This window comes from Pectinophora gossypiella, chromosome 12, assembly GCF_024362695.1.
Source record: "Pectinophora gossypiella chromosome 12, ilPecGoss1.1, whole genome shotgun sequence".
Taxonomy (NCBI): Eukaryota; Metazoa; Arthropoda; class Insecta; order Lepidoptera; family Gelechiidae; genus Pectinophora; species Pectinophora gossypiella.
Window position 1 is genome coordinate 7,364,430 of NC_065415.1, and position 18,601 is coordinate 7,383,030.

The following is an 18,601-nucleotide window of genomic DNA, read 5'->3' on the forward strand; positions in this document are numbered from 1 at the left end:
CCGGGAACGGCACATCATGTGGAAGATATCTACTCGATATGACATCGATAAAAGTTAATCGATGTATATCATATTTCCAATACTATAAATCTATTTAAATACCTACTTGATATAAAATTGTTTTTTATTACCACAACTACCTTTAGACAAGAAATAAAACTTAATTTTGGGGTTTTATAAGTTAAAAGTGGGTATCTAACCAATTAGGTTACAATAACGTATCCGATAAATTAGTTATCTAAATAAAAGAGGATTGAAATTAATCTCTTTATAAGTTACAGTCGACGTAAGGTAATCCAGTAAAGGCATACTGGGGCCGACGTGATACGATTGTGTAACGTCGCCGGGCAGACCGCTAAGTGCCACAATCCTCTGACCAATGTCTCGCCAGCCGCTCAGTCCACCGCCGCTCGCGCCTCGCGACAACACAAAAACAAACACTAAAATATGAAGTCCCAGCAATGGCACTTATTGGTCTAATCTTCGCAATATTCCTACTGAATCGAGTTAAGCCGGAGCAAATAAGCATAACCGCGTTGAACTCTGACGTAAATACTTTACCAGAAGGCGCCGACGTTGTTTTTGCTTTGCAAATCCGACAAATCCGGACGACATCGGAAGCAACGCCCGCGGCCTCCGCCGGAAACAATCTAAATGTCGTTGGCGCCACCGCCTCCGCAACCGTGCCGCCAGCACTCGGGAAATTTCAACCAATCTCGACAATTTACTCGTTTGCAAATAAGAAAAGCCCAGATAAAAACGATGGCGACGGAAATGTCAAATCACCTTTACCGTTTGATGAAAGAAAAACAGAAAATCAAGAGACTGTGTTTGCGGAAAAACGTGACAATAAAGTAGTGAAGTCTTTGCCTTTGATTTGGGACAGCTGCAGAGAAACTACAGGAATCAATTATGGAGAAATACAACGAAGTATGTCAAAAATTCAAAGTGATATGGAAACGGCACGAAACGATGTTCAAGTAGAAAACCTAAAACAGAACGGTAGTATTTGGAACGGTAGTAAAAGACATACTAATGCAAATAGCTCTACAGCAATGAAACTTTGGTTGGAGAAGTACAATGATTTATTAAAAAGTCAGGTTGAAGAACGGCGTCAGCAAAAATCAGAATCCGTTCTGATAAATAAAATTACACCAGTCTCAAATACAGAAGCTCCGACAAGCACAACAGTAATAATATTGCCCATAACGAGAGAAATATTTAAGGATCCAGTAAACCTAAATGTCTCCATAGACCCTGTAACCGATATCAATATTAAAGCAAGTCACACAGAAGACTGGTTTGACGCAAAGGACAGGACTAAAATAAGATTTAGTGGGCTGCCTCAAACAGAAACTTATCTGATACCGACACTCAAACTGGAAGAGGGATTCTATCCATTCGGTTTTATGTCTGAGTTTTTTTCTTTGATATACCCATTTGACTTTCCAATCGGTGAGTACTAAACCTTTTTATTAAATTAAATTTGCTTTTAAGCTTTGTACGATTTAGAGATGTAATTATTCAAAGAAATTCATCTGTCATTCTTTGAAGTTTTTTAAGAGATCGAAGTGGTAGGTAGTTCTAAAAACCCTTGTTTTATTTTAGGTCTAATCAAGGACATAGTTTGGGGAAAATTTACTTTTCCCTACTCATTCTTACAGGTATTTAAATGTAGTACTTACTTATCTTATTTAGAAGTAATTTATATGACCCTGCTGCTCAGTGTTCATTCTGTATTCCCTCTGAAATAGTCTCACTAACATTGATTGTCTAAAATCATCATGTGTGTGTATACGTACGAAAGCTTGAAAGTCCCTTACACGTTCTACTCTATGTAGATTTACTATTCATGAATGCTATTTCAGTCTCATGTATTTTGGAAAACTAATTTTATAAAATACATCTAGACTTTCGTCCAACTTTTGTTGATCACAAATATTTTTCACGAATATTATAATAATATTAAATCTAATCCGTAAAACCTTTTTCTATGCTTTGTTCACGTCGCTACGTATAATTTTATAATCTCTTTTTTAAATCAAGTTACAAAAAGTTTTAATAAATGAATAAAATTAAATAGAATAGAATAGAAATTGATTATTATAATTATAAAAGGACTTCACATTTGACGTGTTAGGAAACGATAGCGTTTTATTATTATCACACAGACGTTGGCCCCGATTCCTGCAGATACCTCCTAATTTTATTTTAAGTTAAACCTGTCATTTTCTTATCCGCCTAAAAGGAAAGGGACGGATGATGACAACTGTTAATTTTAAAATGAATGAATAACCCGGCCCAATGAAATAGGCAACCCGTTTGCCGTGTGCTGTTAACATAATAATTCTGTCGGATTAATGACCAATGTAAAATTTTGGGAGGGTTGTCTTTTCTGCTTAAAATTGACGCGTGTTTCATAAATTATATGCATGTCGATTACCCGTCCCTTTCCTTTTCGGTGCATAAGAAAATGATAGGTATAACTTAAAATAAACTTGGATGGTGTGTGCTGAAGCTAGTAACACATATTTACGCAGTAAGTACATAATTTGATCTCGTCTCATGTCACAGCCAGTAACGGAGGGGGTGTCTGCAAGCATTGACAGTTTAAAAGGATAGCTTCCTGCAACACGATAATGCATTGGTTGACTCGATCCAGGGCGATGCTCGAGTCTGGAAATTATTCCATTAAACACCCAAGTTCTTTGGAAGCAACTCAATTTAGTGTTAACATTTTTCCGTGTTAAATTTTGCTGACGAAACATTTGCTCTTTTACTCGATTTCCTTTTTAATTAATTTTTAACATGTTTGGAAATGCTTGTGTCAAAGCTTAAATAAATTTTTGCATTTACTTGCACAAAATCCATCGGCTAGGTTGCAAAATATTTTTGTTCCATCTACTCGCCTGCAATGTGGTACATAAGTATAATAAAGCACTCATGAAAAAATAAGGAAGATATTAAATAAGTGGGGTGGGTGGTGGATATTAGATGAGTGGATATTTACATTAAATTCAATTTTGTTCTTGCCTTTTATGTTTTCGTTGCACAATTATTATTCTAATTTACAGTGTTTATGTAAGTCCCGCTAAATAAACATAGACTGGGGACGGACATAGAAAACTTATTAAGAACGGACTTACAGTATTAACCAGGGACAAATTTAATTAAAATGTACTTACAAATAGTAATAGAGTAGCGGAGCCATGGTAGTCAAGTTGGTAGAACGCTTGCCTCTCACTTTAAGGTCGCAGGTTCGAATCCAGTTCAGGCCTAAACCAATGTTTTTTTTTTAATTTGTTTTCAATTTCATGTTTGGATCATAAATGATTATCACATGCTCAGAGGTGAAGGAAAACGTCTTGATGAAACCTACATTCCCGAGAAATAATTTTCGGAGGTAACCTAACCTGTATGCTGGATTTCCCTTCGCGGGTCGGAAGGTCAGACAGGCAATCGCTTCTGTAATAACCGGACCTGTCAAATCTTCAGGTTACGCAAGCGGACCCTGTGAAAAAACTTGATAATGCTAGGTAGATGATGATACATACAAATAGAGTTCGATAAACCAATAATTCAAAAACTCAGATCATTATATTTCCATGTACCAACTCACAAAATCTTTACTCACCACATTCTTACCTAAAAACACATACAAAGTAAACGCTATCGGGCTGTGATTAGGCTGAGATTCCTCTGTAATTTACTGGAGAGCACATTTCTCTTCGCCAGAGACGTATCGGTCATCCCCTAATTACTTGGAGTTTTTCCCAAATTATATCCTAAGGCCCTCTGATTTATGTGCAACATTTACATCTTAGAGTGTTCCTTTATCTTGCTGGAGTACTTCATACTTAAGAGTATTTTATTTAATTTGAAATAATTCTGATATATTTATGCTAGGTACTAGGTATCTTGGTCCTTTGTTGTTAATATTAAGTAGTACTTCACTAATGTTCAATAAACTAGTTCACTTCTATAGCTCGATTCTTCACTTTCTTCTTTCATGAGAAAGAATGACCAGTGTCCGTGAGAATCACCAGTCACTCGTATTTTATCGTTAAATTATTACAATTAGTGCCGGTTAGTGCCTATCACTAGACAATTGCTTCCAAGCCACGTTAAGCCGTTGGTCCCGGTTACTACTTACTGATGTGAGTAATCGTTACATGAGCCATGTCCGGGGCCTTTGGCGGCTCAATAATAACCCTGACACCAGGGTTGCTGAAATTGGTATTCCACCTCACAACCCACACGGTAGAAGAAGAAGATTGCTTCCAACGTATTTTAGCAATAAAATAACAGCAAAAGTGACCGGAGATTCTGACGGACACGAATACCAGACTATAAAAAAGACATAAAATAGGCTCATATTCATATCAAACCAAGACGTACGATTTGAATGAGGTTTTTTTTAACCATTGATCACTTATTGGAGTGTTAATCCGAAAAGCCCTTAGAAAATTCCAACTAAGTACCTATATATAATATCTAATGTATCTTGTTTCAATTTTCAGTCAATAAAAGTGGAGTCAACATTTCTGGGCTTCATCATAGTGTTTGCGTGTATAGCACTGGTGATACCTTCCTACCTTCTGATCCTGGGCATGTTATCACTTCTCTCCAAGTCCAACTGCGATGATGAGATGGAAACTGGAGCCTTATTCCCCGAAGCGGAGGAGTCAGATTGCAATGACAGAATCGTGGTGGTTATGACGTTATTTGTCGTGGTGGTGAGCTGGTAAGATTATTTTATACCCGCAGAAAAGTTAGAGGTGTATATAGTCGGTATATACATCCACTCCTCACCTGCTATCTACTTTTAAGTCACATGTAACAGGGTTTACATGTACCTATTGCCTATGTATCCTTAAAACCTCGTGATATCATCATGTAAAATCCAATCATGAATTCAAACTGATAAAATCGAATTCAGTGGATTAGAGCCCAAACTGAGATTCCAAACCGCGACATACATACATATACCTAAACAGCCTATACACGTCCCACTGATGGGCACAGGCCTCCCCTCAATCAACCGGAGGGGGTATGGAGCATACTCCACCACGCTGCTCCACTGCGGGTTGGTGGAGGTGTTTGGGCTAGTAGCCCGGGACCAACGGCTTAGCGTGCCATACGAACGGAATCATCTTACTTTTTCGGACAATCAGGTGCTTCAAGCCTGCAATGTCTTTACCAAACAAAGGACAATCTCATAAAGTGATTTCGACAATGACCCCATCGGGAATCGAGCCCGGACCTCCAGGTCGTAAGCTAAACGCTCTGACCACCCGGTAACCCGTGATACTACAATGTAATTCACGCGTTTTCTGAACAGGGCTGTCATGGATTCGAGACTACTTTATGTTAGGTTAGGTTATAGGTTTTAATTTAATTTTAAAAGTTTACCTAATTTAGAATATTGTAGTTTAAAAAATGTTTCGTTCAACCCTACCATTCCACCCTGTGATTTTACCTGAGTTTAGCACAAACTAGTCATCTATACTTATAATAAATCTGTAGAGAAGTCAATTCTGTACATTAAATATTTTTTCAAAATAACTATCAGGGGGTGATAAGTGGTCGATACTGATGCCAAAAATGCAATCAGTAAAATTTTTGTCTGTCTGTCTGTCTGTCTATCTGTCTGTCTGTCTGTATGTTCCTTATAGAAACAAAAACTACTGGACGGATTTTAATGAAACTTGGTACAATTATTATTCACACTCCTGGACAGGTTATAGTATACTTTTCATCACGCTACAATCAATAGGAGCAGAGTAGTGAAGGGAAATCCTTTTGTATGAAAAATCTAAACCACTCAAGTTAGACGTTTGAAATTTGGCATGCAGGTACCTTAGGTACCGTGGAGGTGCACTAAGAAAGGAATTCCCGAGATTCCCACGGGAACGGGAATTAGCGGGAAAATCCTTTTGTATGAAAAATCTAAACCACTCAAGTTAGACGTTTGAAATTTGGCATGCAGATACCTTAAGTACCGTAGAAGTGCACTAAGAAAGGAATTCCCGAAATTCCCACGAGAACGGGAATTAGCGGGAAAATCCTTTTGTATGAAAAATCTAAACCATTCAAGTTAGATGTTTGAAATTTGTCATGCAGGTACCTTAGATACCGTAGAGGTGTACTAAGAAAGGAATTCCCGAAATTCCCACGGGAACGGGAATTAGCGGGAACATCCTTTTGTATGAAAAATCGAAACCACTCAAGTTAGACGTTTGAAATTTGGCATGCAGGTACCATAGGTACCGTGGAGGTGCACTAAGAAAGGAATTCCCAAAATTCTCACGGGAACGGGAATTAGCGGGAAAATCCTTTTGTATGAAAAATCTAAACCATTCAAGTTAGATGTTTGAAATTTGTCATGCAGGTATCTTAGATACCGTAGAGGTGTACTAAGAAAGGAATTCCCGAAATTCCCACGGGAACGGGAATTAGCGGGAAAATCCTTTTGTATGAAAAATCTAAACCACTCAAGTTAGACGTTTGAAATTTGGCATGCAGGTACCTTGGGTACCGTAGAGGTGCACTAAGAAAGGAATTCCCAAAATTCTCACGGGAACGGGAATTAGCGGGAAAATCCTTTTGTATGAAAAATCTAAACCACTCAAGTTAGACGTTTGAAATTTGTCATGCAGGTACCTTAGGTACCGTGGAGGTGCACTAAGAAAGGAATTCCCGAAATTCCCACGGGAACGGGAATTAACGGGAAAATCCTTTTGTATGAAAAATCTAAACCATTCAAGTTAGATGTTTGAAATTTGGCACGCAGGTACCTTAGATACCGTAGAGTTGCACTAAGAAAGGAATTCCCGAAATTCCCACGGGAACGGGAATTAGCGGGAAAATCCTTTTGTATGAAAAATCTAAACCACTCAAGTTAGACGTTTGAAATTTGGCATGCAGGTACTTTAGTAAACTTAAAGCTTAGTTGCAACAGGATATTACAAAATTCCCACGGGAACGGTAGTTAGCGGGAAAAAACATTTGTATGAAAAAATCAAATCTAAATAAAAGGAGAAACTGGCTGACTCAGTGACTGACATATCAACGCATAGCCTGAACGGCTAAACGTAGGCATTTGAAATTTGGAAGGGACATAGCTTAGGTACCGTAGAGGTGCACTAAGAAAGGAATTCCCACGGGAACGGAAATTAGCGGGAAAATCCTTTTGTGTGAAAAATCTAAACCGCTTAAGTTAGACGCTTGAAATTTGGCATGCAGGTACCTTAGTTAACTTAAAGCTTAGTTGCAACAGGATATTGCAAAATTCCCACGGAAACGGGAGTTACCGGGAAAAAAACATTTGTATGAAAAAATCGAAACCGCGTAAGATAGATGTTTTCAATTCAATTCAATTAAATTATTTATTGCATTCCATGTAGTACAATGGGGTGTTACATAGGCATAGGAATTAAAACATGGACCCTGTAGGGCACAGCAACGTTGAAGGGAAGAGAGGAAGTGTGTATTAAAATTAAAACTCAATGAACAATCAATTAAAAAAAATCAATTCAATCAATTGATTCAATCTAGCATGCATGCATACCTTAGTAAATATAAAGTTTATTTTTGGCTGTATTTTGAAAAATGGGAGTTATTGGGAAAAAAATTGTATGAAAAAATCTAAATTGCATAAGTTAGATGCTTGAAATTTGATATGCACTCCCACACACACAATGATCTCTCTCTTATATAACACGCCACGCGGACGAAGTCGCGGGCAAAAGCTAGTACTTAATAAAATTATTCGAAGCTCCTTTATCAAGTTTCAACTGAAAGTACAGACAAGTCATAACTATAATCTAGTTAAACCTTCTAGACACTTGAAACTCAAGTTTAAGTTCCGTAATCAGTTTCTAAGGCGAGCTAATTAATTTCGAATCAACTTAGCTTTGTTAGCTATGCACCTAAGTCTAAAGTCAAAGAAAACTTAAATTAAATGTCGGATGGGAAACACTTGGCCGTGCATTATAAACATATTATATCTATACATATATATGTTTATAATGCACGCATACACATATATATATATATAATATATATCAAGCCTATATCCCAGGGGCAGGCAGTAGTGAATAGAATAAACACCCATTCCAATATTATTATCCATAATCTCACGTCCGTTCACGTCCAAGGAATTGCTCTCTGCTTACCCCATTTGGGAAAATAAAGTAAGCAAAGCCAAAAGTACCACAAGTAATCAAAATTTAACTTACATTCAGTTTTAAAGTCCTAAGATGAACAGATTTATTCTTCGTTTTGATAAGTTTTGATTTTACTGACAAAATTCAATCCGAAAATAGTTTCACTATCCAAATTTTATAACTTTCCATCTACTGTTTGTTCCTCATCGATCTTTTTTTCTCCTTACTTTGAAACGGCCTAAACAAACACAAAAAGAATCACGGAAGTTCACTTAGCAGTTCCGGAAATTTCCGCGGACAAAAACACATAAGTAAGTGCAATGCATACACTTCAAAACAATGTCACAGAAGTTCTTTAGCAACTTAATAAAATCGTGTAAAAAAGAAATAGTATTCTCTGATTCAGAGATTCTTATTGAGGGAGAATGGTCTTTAACTAACGTATGCTTATGGCCCGTTATATCAGCATCATATCCATCTTAGGACTTTAATACTTTAAAGCAAAGCTACAAACTGCAATTTTGGAATGAAACTGATGAGAAAAGCGGAAGAGAATTTAGAATTTAAATTATGATTTGAATTAAGAATGAATTCCAAAATGTAATCAGCCAGACAGTTAATTTCGATGGAGGATGTCAACCAATTAGATTGGCACCGTTACGTACGTACTAATATTCAAACATAAGTAATCCTAAAACTCGTTACATAGTACAAATTAACCGTAATCTTAGAACTGTAAAAACTTATCCCAACAAAAATATGTTCATGTAAAATGTCGCCAAGACGATATGATATCGTTCGCAATATGAAAAAGTTATCAGATCTCAAGTCAAGTTATCAGAAGCCAAGCTTCTAACTCTAGACGCCCTAACTATACAATCCCTGTGTTTTTTTTTTTCTAAAACTAGTGATAGTACAGGAGCGAAGCGCTCTCTATAAATCAACGGCGCGCCCGCGCCGCGACGAACTTATCATTTCACTTCGTTCAATTTTATTGTTATTTGTGTACTAATACTAACTTACATCCCAAGTCTCAGCATTCTAAGATATCTGGAAGTATCTTGTAATTAATTATAATCGTTAATGGGCCAGTGAGTGTCACAATTGGGGATTTTCACGTATCAATAAAACTATTATATTGCTATGCATTTGCAACATTAATAAGTCTACTTTTTTTTTATATATAAAATCCTTTATTTAGCATAATAATAATTACATTTACAAAGAGATCTTATTCTACATCGTAAACAAACATAAATATAATTGTTGCCTAGGCTGACTCACCTCTATGAACATATAAACATACGTTTTACAATTATTTTTACTAAATGAAGTTACATTTCAAAAATTACTAGATACTTATTATAAATATGGTACTACGTTTTAGATAAGTAGTACAAAAATATTATTGTTAGCTATAAAAACACTTGATTTAAGTAAGTACAATCGTGATAAATTAACTTATAAATGAAATTTACACTGATGTTTAATTAACGGGTATCCGCACAAGAATTTGCACGTTCGGTCAGCGCTTGACCGGCCTGCCGGTAGGTAGGTGTCGTTATTCGTCTAAGAAATAGTGATGCGGTAACCTGTACCTGTTATAAGTATTCGCGTACGGAAGAGTACTTAGTCTGGTTTTACCGACTGATGAAACAAGTCTACTGCTGACAACATATCCTGAGAATTTGGATTATCTGGTATGATCAAAAGCAGAGTTATGAGTTTAAACCGTTTAAAAATCGACATAACGTTTCGGGAAAATGTCCTGCCCTTGCGCTTCGTTTTGCTCGTCTTGGCTGGGGCACTCGCGTGCCCCCAAAAAACAAGATGACGTAAACACAAACAAGAACCTAACTACTTGAAACTACTTTACGTTTGTATTTTTCTCCCGATGTTTGTTTGTTATGTCAATATAACAGGTAGAGGTAGTTTATGTTACCCTCGGGACTGCAGCTATAAGTCATTTGAAGTACTACTTAAATCGGTTCGGAAGTTTTATGGTGTTTCGATTACAAAGAAGGAAGTGAACAAGAGGAATACTTCCAATACGTAATGCTCGGCATTTTATAGCACTGAAAATAAATTGGAGTAAAGAGACGCCGATACAATACCAAGGTGCCGTGGTGGCGCAATCGGAAAAGAACGCTTGACTCTCACTGTAAGGTTGCAGGATCGAATCTCAATATTAAAATAATAATAATTTTCGTTTTTTTTTTTGTTAAATTCATGTTTGGACCTACGTTCTCAGCGCTGAAGGAAAACATTAAAGGAAACCCACATTCCCGAGAAATGTGTCTCGGAGGTCTATGACCTAATCTGTATTGGGGTTGTTTTCCCTTCGCGGGTTAGGTCAGATATGCAGTCGTTATGTAAAATACCGGACCTGCCAAATCTTCAGGTCAGGTAAGCGGACCCTGTGTAGATGGGATAACGCTAGAGAGATGATGATACGTTACCATACCACTTTACCTAAATAAATAACAGATAATGAGCTAGGTCCAGAGGCAGCCGCTTCTGTAAAATGCCAAACACCAGATTTACCCCACCTACTTGTCGTGATAGCTGAAGTTCTCGCGGACGGAAAGCTATTTAAAAAGTAATGTACAAAAATCCAGCAAACAATTTTAATAAATCTTGTTTATTCTTCCCCAAGTTTACTCATCTTTACTTCTCATTATAATATCCAATTCATTGTAAAAGGCAAAAAGTAAACAAATCAAAGCTACGACTCAGTAAGCCTGTTTTAAAAGTATTTTTTTTTTACGAGAAAAAGATTAAATTGTAAACAAGGCTCAATAAAAAGAAGACTTACGAAAAAAATACGCTACCGACGAGTGTGGCTTAAGTTATACCTACCTAAGTGTGTATGGAACTTCTTCTATCGTGTGGGTTGTGAGGTGGATTACCAACCCCATCAACCCTGATGTCAAGGTTACTATTGAGCCGCCAAAGGCCCCTGACATGGCTCTTGTAACGACTACTAACTTACATCAGTAAATAGTAACCGGGACCAACTGCTTAACGTGGCTTGCGAAGCACGGATCATCTTTCTTTCAGACAATCAGGTGATCAGCCTGTAATGTGCAAACTAGGAAACCAAACCAAAAACCAAACCAAACTAGGAATCACAAAGCGATTTTCGTGGTGTGACCCCACCGGGGTTTGAAGCCGGGACCTCCGGATCGTGAGCCCAAACTCAAACCACTGGACCACTTAGGCCGTTCGTTGAGGTTTGGTACTAATAAAATGATTTAGAATTTATTAAGCCAACGAGGCGTTTTATATTCCCATTGAGTTATTAAGTAATTTGTGTGATGCTCTGTCGCGGAGCCACCACCTCCAATTCAGTTGAAAACGATATAGATTACTGTACGTACCATGTACATAGTGTACGTGAAAAGATTTTATGTGTACGTGCTATAATTAGAAAGAAAACAACAAATTAAAGTGGCTTCGCTGGAGAGCATACTCCCCAGTGGAGCCACTCAGTTTGCATACTTCGAGATGTTTTCTTCCTGTAAATTGTAGTATAGTTTGATGTACGTACTACGTACATAGTGTACGTGAAAAGATTTTATGTGTACGTGCTATAATTAGAAAGAAAACAACAAATTAAAGTGTATATGACGGCATGAACAAAACGTGAAGCGCTGAAGATTTTAAGAAACAATCTCCTTGCGAGAACTTTTTATCTATGCACAAACTACTAATAGAACCTATTTCAGACGAACGTCTCTCATACAAAACAAAGAGCCTCAGAATTTAGAGTATGACACTTGATTTGACATATTATAAAATTATATTGCCACACGCAAAAATAATTGTGGGGTTGCCATAGTAATGATATGGCACGGCGTGGCAGTAGTGATAGCTTTAAATTATTTAGATTACTTTAAATTTTGATGACAAGGTTTGGTGACGGATCGGTACGGCACTGACAATTTATGTCAAATCTGTCATAGATACACGGCCGGAAATGTTCATACAAAAAAATTGTACCATAGCGCAAATGTACCGAGTTTAGAGATGTCTCTAGATTAGAGAGTTTAGAGGAAAGTTTGCCATTAATGCAAAAAGGCATATTTAAAATAATAATAATAAAGCTCTATTTCAGAAAAAAAAATCCATAAAAACAAAATTAAAAAATAAAATGTTATACAAGTAAACTGCAGTCTTTTTTTTATAAACCTTGTCATCAAAATTTAAAGTAAGTAATCTAAATAATTTAAAGCTATCACTACTGCCACGCCGTGCCATATCATTACTATGGTAGCCCCACAATTATTTTTGCGTGTGGCAATATAATTTTATATGTCAAATCAAGTGTCATACTCTAAATTCTGAGGCTCTTTGTTTTGTATGAGAGACGTTCGTCTGAAATAGGTTCTCTTAGTAGTTTGTGCATAGATAAAAAGTTCTCGCAAGGAGATTGTTTCTTAAAATCTTCAGCGCTTCACGTTTTGTTCATGCCGTCATATACACTTTAATTTGTTGTTTTCTTTCTAATTATAGCACGTACACATAAAATCTTTTCACGTACACTATGTACGTAGTACGTACATCAAACTATACTACAATTTACAGGAAGAAAACATCTCGAAGTATGCAAACTGAGTGGCTCCGCTGGGGAGTATGCTCTCCAGCGAAGCCACTTTAATTTGTTGTTTTCTTTCTAATTATAGCACGTACACATAAAATCTTTCCACGTACACTATGTACGTAGTACGTACATCAAACTATACTTCAATTTACAGGAAGAAAACATCTCGAAGTATGCAAACTGAGTGGCTCCGCTGGGGAGTATGCTCTCCAGCGAAGCCACTTTAATTTGTTGTTTTCTTTCTAATTATAGCACGTACACATAAAATCTTTTCACGTACACTATGTACATGGTACGTACAGTAATCTATATCGTTTTCAACTGAATTGGAGGTGGTGGCTCCGCGACAGAGCATCACACAGTAATTTTAGTCCTTGTTAAGAGAAATCAGCATCTTCATCACGTGCATTTGTTAAGGTTCCGAAGTTCCGAAGGTAATCACTATCACGGTGAGCTGCGACAAGCTAACAAATAAACAACTTGGATTCACGTTTGGTATTTAAGTTCTAAGGTGGTTATGAAGTATACAGCAAGCGATATAAACCTTTCTACTGGGTTTTGCGATATATTACGCACAAATATTGTGTACTTATCGTAATAACTACCAATATTTTTTTTAAACAAAAGCATAATTGTTTTCAGTATATTCATAGCCGGCATGGCTGTGAGCAACGAACAGGCCCGAATAGCTGCCGAAGAGAGCCGAAACGCAATACATTGCGGGTGCGCCGATGTGGCCGCGTGGCTTGCAGCTGCGGCGCGGGATCTACACCACAGTCTTGTTGCTCCAGTGGACCTTGTTCTGCAAGCTTATAGGGAAGATTTGAGGAGTAAGTTGCCTTTTTCTTTTGAGTTATCTGGGTAAGACGATGAGGTAATTTTGCAACAGCGATTAAGAGAGAAAAGAAATCCACATTTTTTTTATAAGGGGCAAATGAGCTAACGGATCGCCTGATTGTTAGGTTTTCTGTAATTTTGTGCGAATTTGTGTTGCCTTCATATGGCAACACTAGGAGAAAGGGTATAAAAAGGCGTGTTTGTCTTTCATTGGGGGCTTTTTTGTTTGAGCACGCGTGCGTTTTGGAAATTTAGAGTAAGTAACCAATATACTTATTATTTATTATTTCAATGGTTGTTTTATTTATAGAGCATGTACCTGAGGCAGCTTTATGTATATCCAGGTATCCGTATGTTAGTTAATGATCATGTTACCGTGGTCTTACTACATTTCAGAAGTGGGATCGTATCCATATGTGTTAATCAGGATACACCGTTTTTGAGATATTTTACTTTGGAAATATATCTGTATAAATATATACATATAGGGTTATCTGAAGAATATTTACATGTTCCAATGTTTTCGAGTTCCAGATTATGCCTCTTGAAGACGAGATCGTTCCACGAAGACGACTGACGAGCCGAGACGAGCCGAGCCGAGCCGAGCCGAGCCGAGCCGAGCCGAGCCGAGCCGAGCCGAGACGAGCCGAGACGAGCCGAGACGAGCCGAGCCGAGCCGAGACGAGCCGAGACGAGCCGAGATGAGCCGAGACGAGCCGAGACGAGCCGAGCCGAGCCGAGACGAGCCGAGACGAGCCGAAACGAGCCGAGACGAGCCGAGCCGAGCCGAGCCGAGCCGAGCCGAGCCGAGCCGAGCCGAGCCGAGCCGATACAAGCCGGGAGCGCAGCCGGAGAGAGAGCCGGGAGTGCAGCCGGAGAGAGACGTCGCTTCACGCGTCGGCACAACGAGCGACACAGCCAACGACGTCGCGGCGAAGGGCAGGAGGTGCGACGTTCGTCGGCAGCTAAGGGAATAGAAAGGTCAGATAGCCCTACATTTTCATCTAAAGATGTTCTTAATATTGTTGAATCATTAGTTAACTTAAGATCTTAACCTAATCCGACAGCAGTCGCCACATCACATCCTTCCAGTAGTATTATGAACCATGTTACCCGAATTTGGACCCTCATCGAAAAGTCAAAAGATTGATACTTGGTTAAAGAAAGTTAATGAGTGTGCCACTGTTTACGGATGGGATGAGAACAACCGTTATCCACTTCGCAATGCAGAAACTGCAGGAGTTGGCCAAAGTTTGGTATGAAAGCTTCAATTCTATTTTGTACAGCTGGGCAGAATGGCAGCAAAAGTGGTTAGACGCATTTCCTTTTGATTATGGCCAATCCCTGGAGGATACGCTTAGGCGAAAGAGTAGGTTTGGTGAACCGCTAGAGGTTTATTATTATGAAGAATTAGCCATCGTGAACCGGTGTGACATCGAAGGGAAACGAGCCGTGGACTGCATTATCCACGGATTAAGTGACAAGATAATTAGATCCGGCGATAAGCGTTGCGATGTACGCAGCCTGATCAACTCCATTTTCTGATGAGTAATAAGGAGAACCAACCGCCGCCCGATCGCTTTCATTTTAGTAAAACAAAGTAGTCGACTGAATCCACAGCGGGAAGTAATAATGACAATAGGGATAAATCAGTTAAGACTTCAAAAAAATTCAAGTTACAAATTATTTTGTTTTAACTGTAGGGAAAAAGGTTACCCGTATCTTAAATGCCCCAAACCTTTGGTCCAATGTACAGGATGTCGTAGGTTCGGTCATAAAATGGAAACTTGCAGAGTCCCTTTTTTTTTTGAAAACCGTGATAATCTAGGTAACATTCCTAAAATCATGCGCATACTTACCTCTAAGTCGGGCTCAAAATATTTCAATACAGTTAGGGTAAATGACACCTCTATGATATCGTTTATAGATTTTGGTAGCGAAGTTTCGCTCATAAAACAAACAACGACACTGATTTTGGGGTAGACTTGTGATCAACCCCCGACTCCATTAAAAGTTTTGGTAGTAATTTTATTTTGTCCATGGGCAGGACACAGGTTAATTTATGCATCGACGGTGTTAGTGCGGATGTTTTGTGTCACGTGGTTGACAGTAATCTGCTCAATTGTCCGATATTAGTAGGACAGCCCTTCACCGAACAGAAGCAGGTGCTGGTATTCAAGAATGCCAACGAATTGAGGTTTTATTATGATGATGAATTCCCTTTTGCTAACGGTGGTAGTGGTGATACTGCGAGTGTAAAGGTCGTCTCCGCTTCATGCGCAAGATTGAGTGGAGAGGCGATTATCAGAGCTCGTACTGATGTTGTGATTAATTGATATGTTAGGCTTAGAGCCAGAGAATCGTGGGGAAGCCAAACCGAGAAGTCACGATAGCCGGCGGGTTATACAAAGTAGAGGAAGGTCAGCTCTTTGTTCATATTACCCCATTGTCAGCTTTTGTTATATTGATGAAGGTGATATTATAGGTAGATGAAATAGAGTTCAGATTGTCAATCATATTTGTACATCACCCACAGACCTCGTTGGCGAGCATTTAGGTATAGAGCCTAAAGATGTTAACTTTAGCAAAAACGCTTGAAGAGCCACATAAACGACGTCTATTTTAACATTTTGAACGAATACAAGCATTGCTTCGCGCAATCATTAGAGGGGTTGGGATGTACAAATATGACTGAAATGAAAATTGAATTGAATATTGAGCGTCCTGTGGTTTACCGGCCTTACATATTGTCGCACAAGGAACGACAACAAGTAAGAGAAATGGTTGGTGAGATGATGAATGCGGGGATTGTACGAGAAATTGTATCGGAATATGCAAGTCCAATTATGTTGGTTCGTAAGAAGGACGGTAAACAAAGGCTCTGTGTTGATTATAGGTTTCTGAATTCAATGACAGTTAAGGTACCTGATGGCAGTGATTGAAGACGAGATTGCTCGATTAGTGGGGCAGGCCTACTTTATAACTTTGGATCTGGCATCTGGATACTACCAGGTGCCTATTGCAGAAGAATCGAAACCCTTAACTTCCTTTATCACCCCAGACGACCAATATGAATTTAATCGTATGCCGTTTGGGTTGGCTAACGAACCAGCTGTATTTCAAAGGCTGATGAATAAGGTATTGGTTTCCGCTAGGTTCTCAGAAGCTACTGCTTACATCGATGACGTATTAACTTACGAAAAGGATGTAGAAGAGTGTTTGGATAGGTAAGAAAGGGCTTTACAGTTGATAGAAAAGGCAAGCCTAACTCTGAATTTGGCAAAATGTAATTTCTTACAGCAGAATTATTAACTATTTGGTTATGATATTAGCGCTGCTGGGGTGCGGCCGGCTGACAAAAAGACACAGTCAGTGTTTGATGTTCCTCGTCCCACCAGTCCACATTCCGTCCGCCAATTTCTGGGACTAGTAGGATATTTTCGGAAAATTTATAAGGAGTTACGCGTCTTTATCACATCCGTTGAATAAGTTGCTCAAGAAGGATGTGGAATGGTGTTGGACTGAGGAACAAGAAGCCGCATTTGTTGATCTCAAGAGTAGTCTGATAAATAGGCCAATCTTAGCCATTTACGACCCGACCGCCGAAACACAGTTGCACACTGACGCCAGTGAAGTGGGCGTCAGTGGAATATTGATGCAGCGACGTAATGGAAACGACACCTACCATCCCGTAGCGTACTATAGTCGCCAGACATCTCCAGAAGAGAAAAGGTTTATAAACTTGAGACTCTTGCTATAGGTAGTAAGTTCGCTCAAAAGTTTCGGGTTTATCTTCTGGGTCAGAATTTCAAAATCATGACCGATTGTAGTGCGTTGCGCTCCATGCTTTCCAAAACGCGATTTGGTTAGACGTATTGCCCACTGGTGGCTGTTTTTGCTTTTTGAATATCGTGCTGGCACGAAAATGTCGCACGTGGACCTTCTATTTCGGAACCCAATTGAGGATCTTAGTTCAATGGAAATTGACGCTGGTCTTTACCCGACGGTTATGTCAATCAATGAGGGGGACACATTGTAGACTCTTCAATTAGGTGATAGTGAACTGGGTCGCATTCGGGAATTTCTTACCACTGATATTGATGCAGATGGGTTAAAGTACATAACAGAAAACTAATTCAAATGAGGGCCTATTCCACGTAAACGAAAAGTCGAGGTGCCTTTTCACACCCTGTACATCAATCACCTTGGACCTTTTTGTGCAATCAAAGAGAGGAAAACTCTTACCTATTGGTAGTCGTAGATGCCTTTACGAAATTTATATTTATCAGGCCAGTCAGAAATACCAAAAACAGTTACAATAACACGAGAATTAGAAGATATTTTCTATACATTCAGAAACCCAGATCGAATTATTAGCGACCGCGGTACTTGCTTCACATCGTACGTGTTCAAACGTTTTGCTCGGATAAAGGTATTAGACACGTGTTGAACGCAGTTGCAAGTCCTAGGTCCAATGGACAAGTAGAGCAGTGTAATCGCACGATGTTAGGGTCGTTAACTGCGCAAAATCTTAATTTTGACAAGAACGTCTGGGATGACAAGATAGGTAGAGTCCAATGGGGCATGAACAACACCCGTCGGAAAACAACGGGACGGACTGAGGTAATGTTTGGACTTCAGATGGATGCGGAAATTAATCCTATGTTGAACGAAATAGTATGCGAAACGCAAAATTATACTTTATTGTCAGTTCGGGAATCCCTTAAAGATGTAAAAATTGACGATTCAAAGTGTAACAATGTTACCTACTGAATAAACATATTTTTGAGTTTGAATTTGTTGGGATTGATGACTACTTCATTTAACAAATCGAATGTCACCCTGGATTCACGTTAATGATGATAAAGAAAGTAGTGATGAAGATGACTGATTGTGTCATTATTATATACAATCAAAAGAAAGTAAGTAGAGGTACTGTTTGTTGGATGAAACTGTAAGATGTGTATTTAGTAATAGCTTGAGAAGGAGGGCT

General features: G+C 38.6%; 1 protein-coding gene across 1 annotated transcript in view; it reads left to right on the forward strand.

The window, feature by feature from the left end:
* The first annotated feature begins 461 nt into the window (after positions 1-461).
* Positions 462-18,601, forward strand: part of LOC126371599 (prominin-1-A) — a 32,329-nt gene continuing 14,189 nt past the window's right edge. The window contains exons 1-4 of the mRNA XM_050016917.1: positions 462-1,455; positions 1,609-1,664; positions 4,521-4,744; positions 13,414-13,601. Coding sequence (XP_049872874.1) covers positions 462-1,455; positions 1,609-1,664; positions 4,521-4,744; positions 13,414-13,601 — 1,462 coding nt within the window. The remainder of the gene's footprint in view (positions 1,456-1,608; positions 1,665-4,520; positions 4,745-13,413; positions 13,602-18,601) is intronic.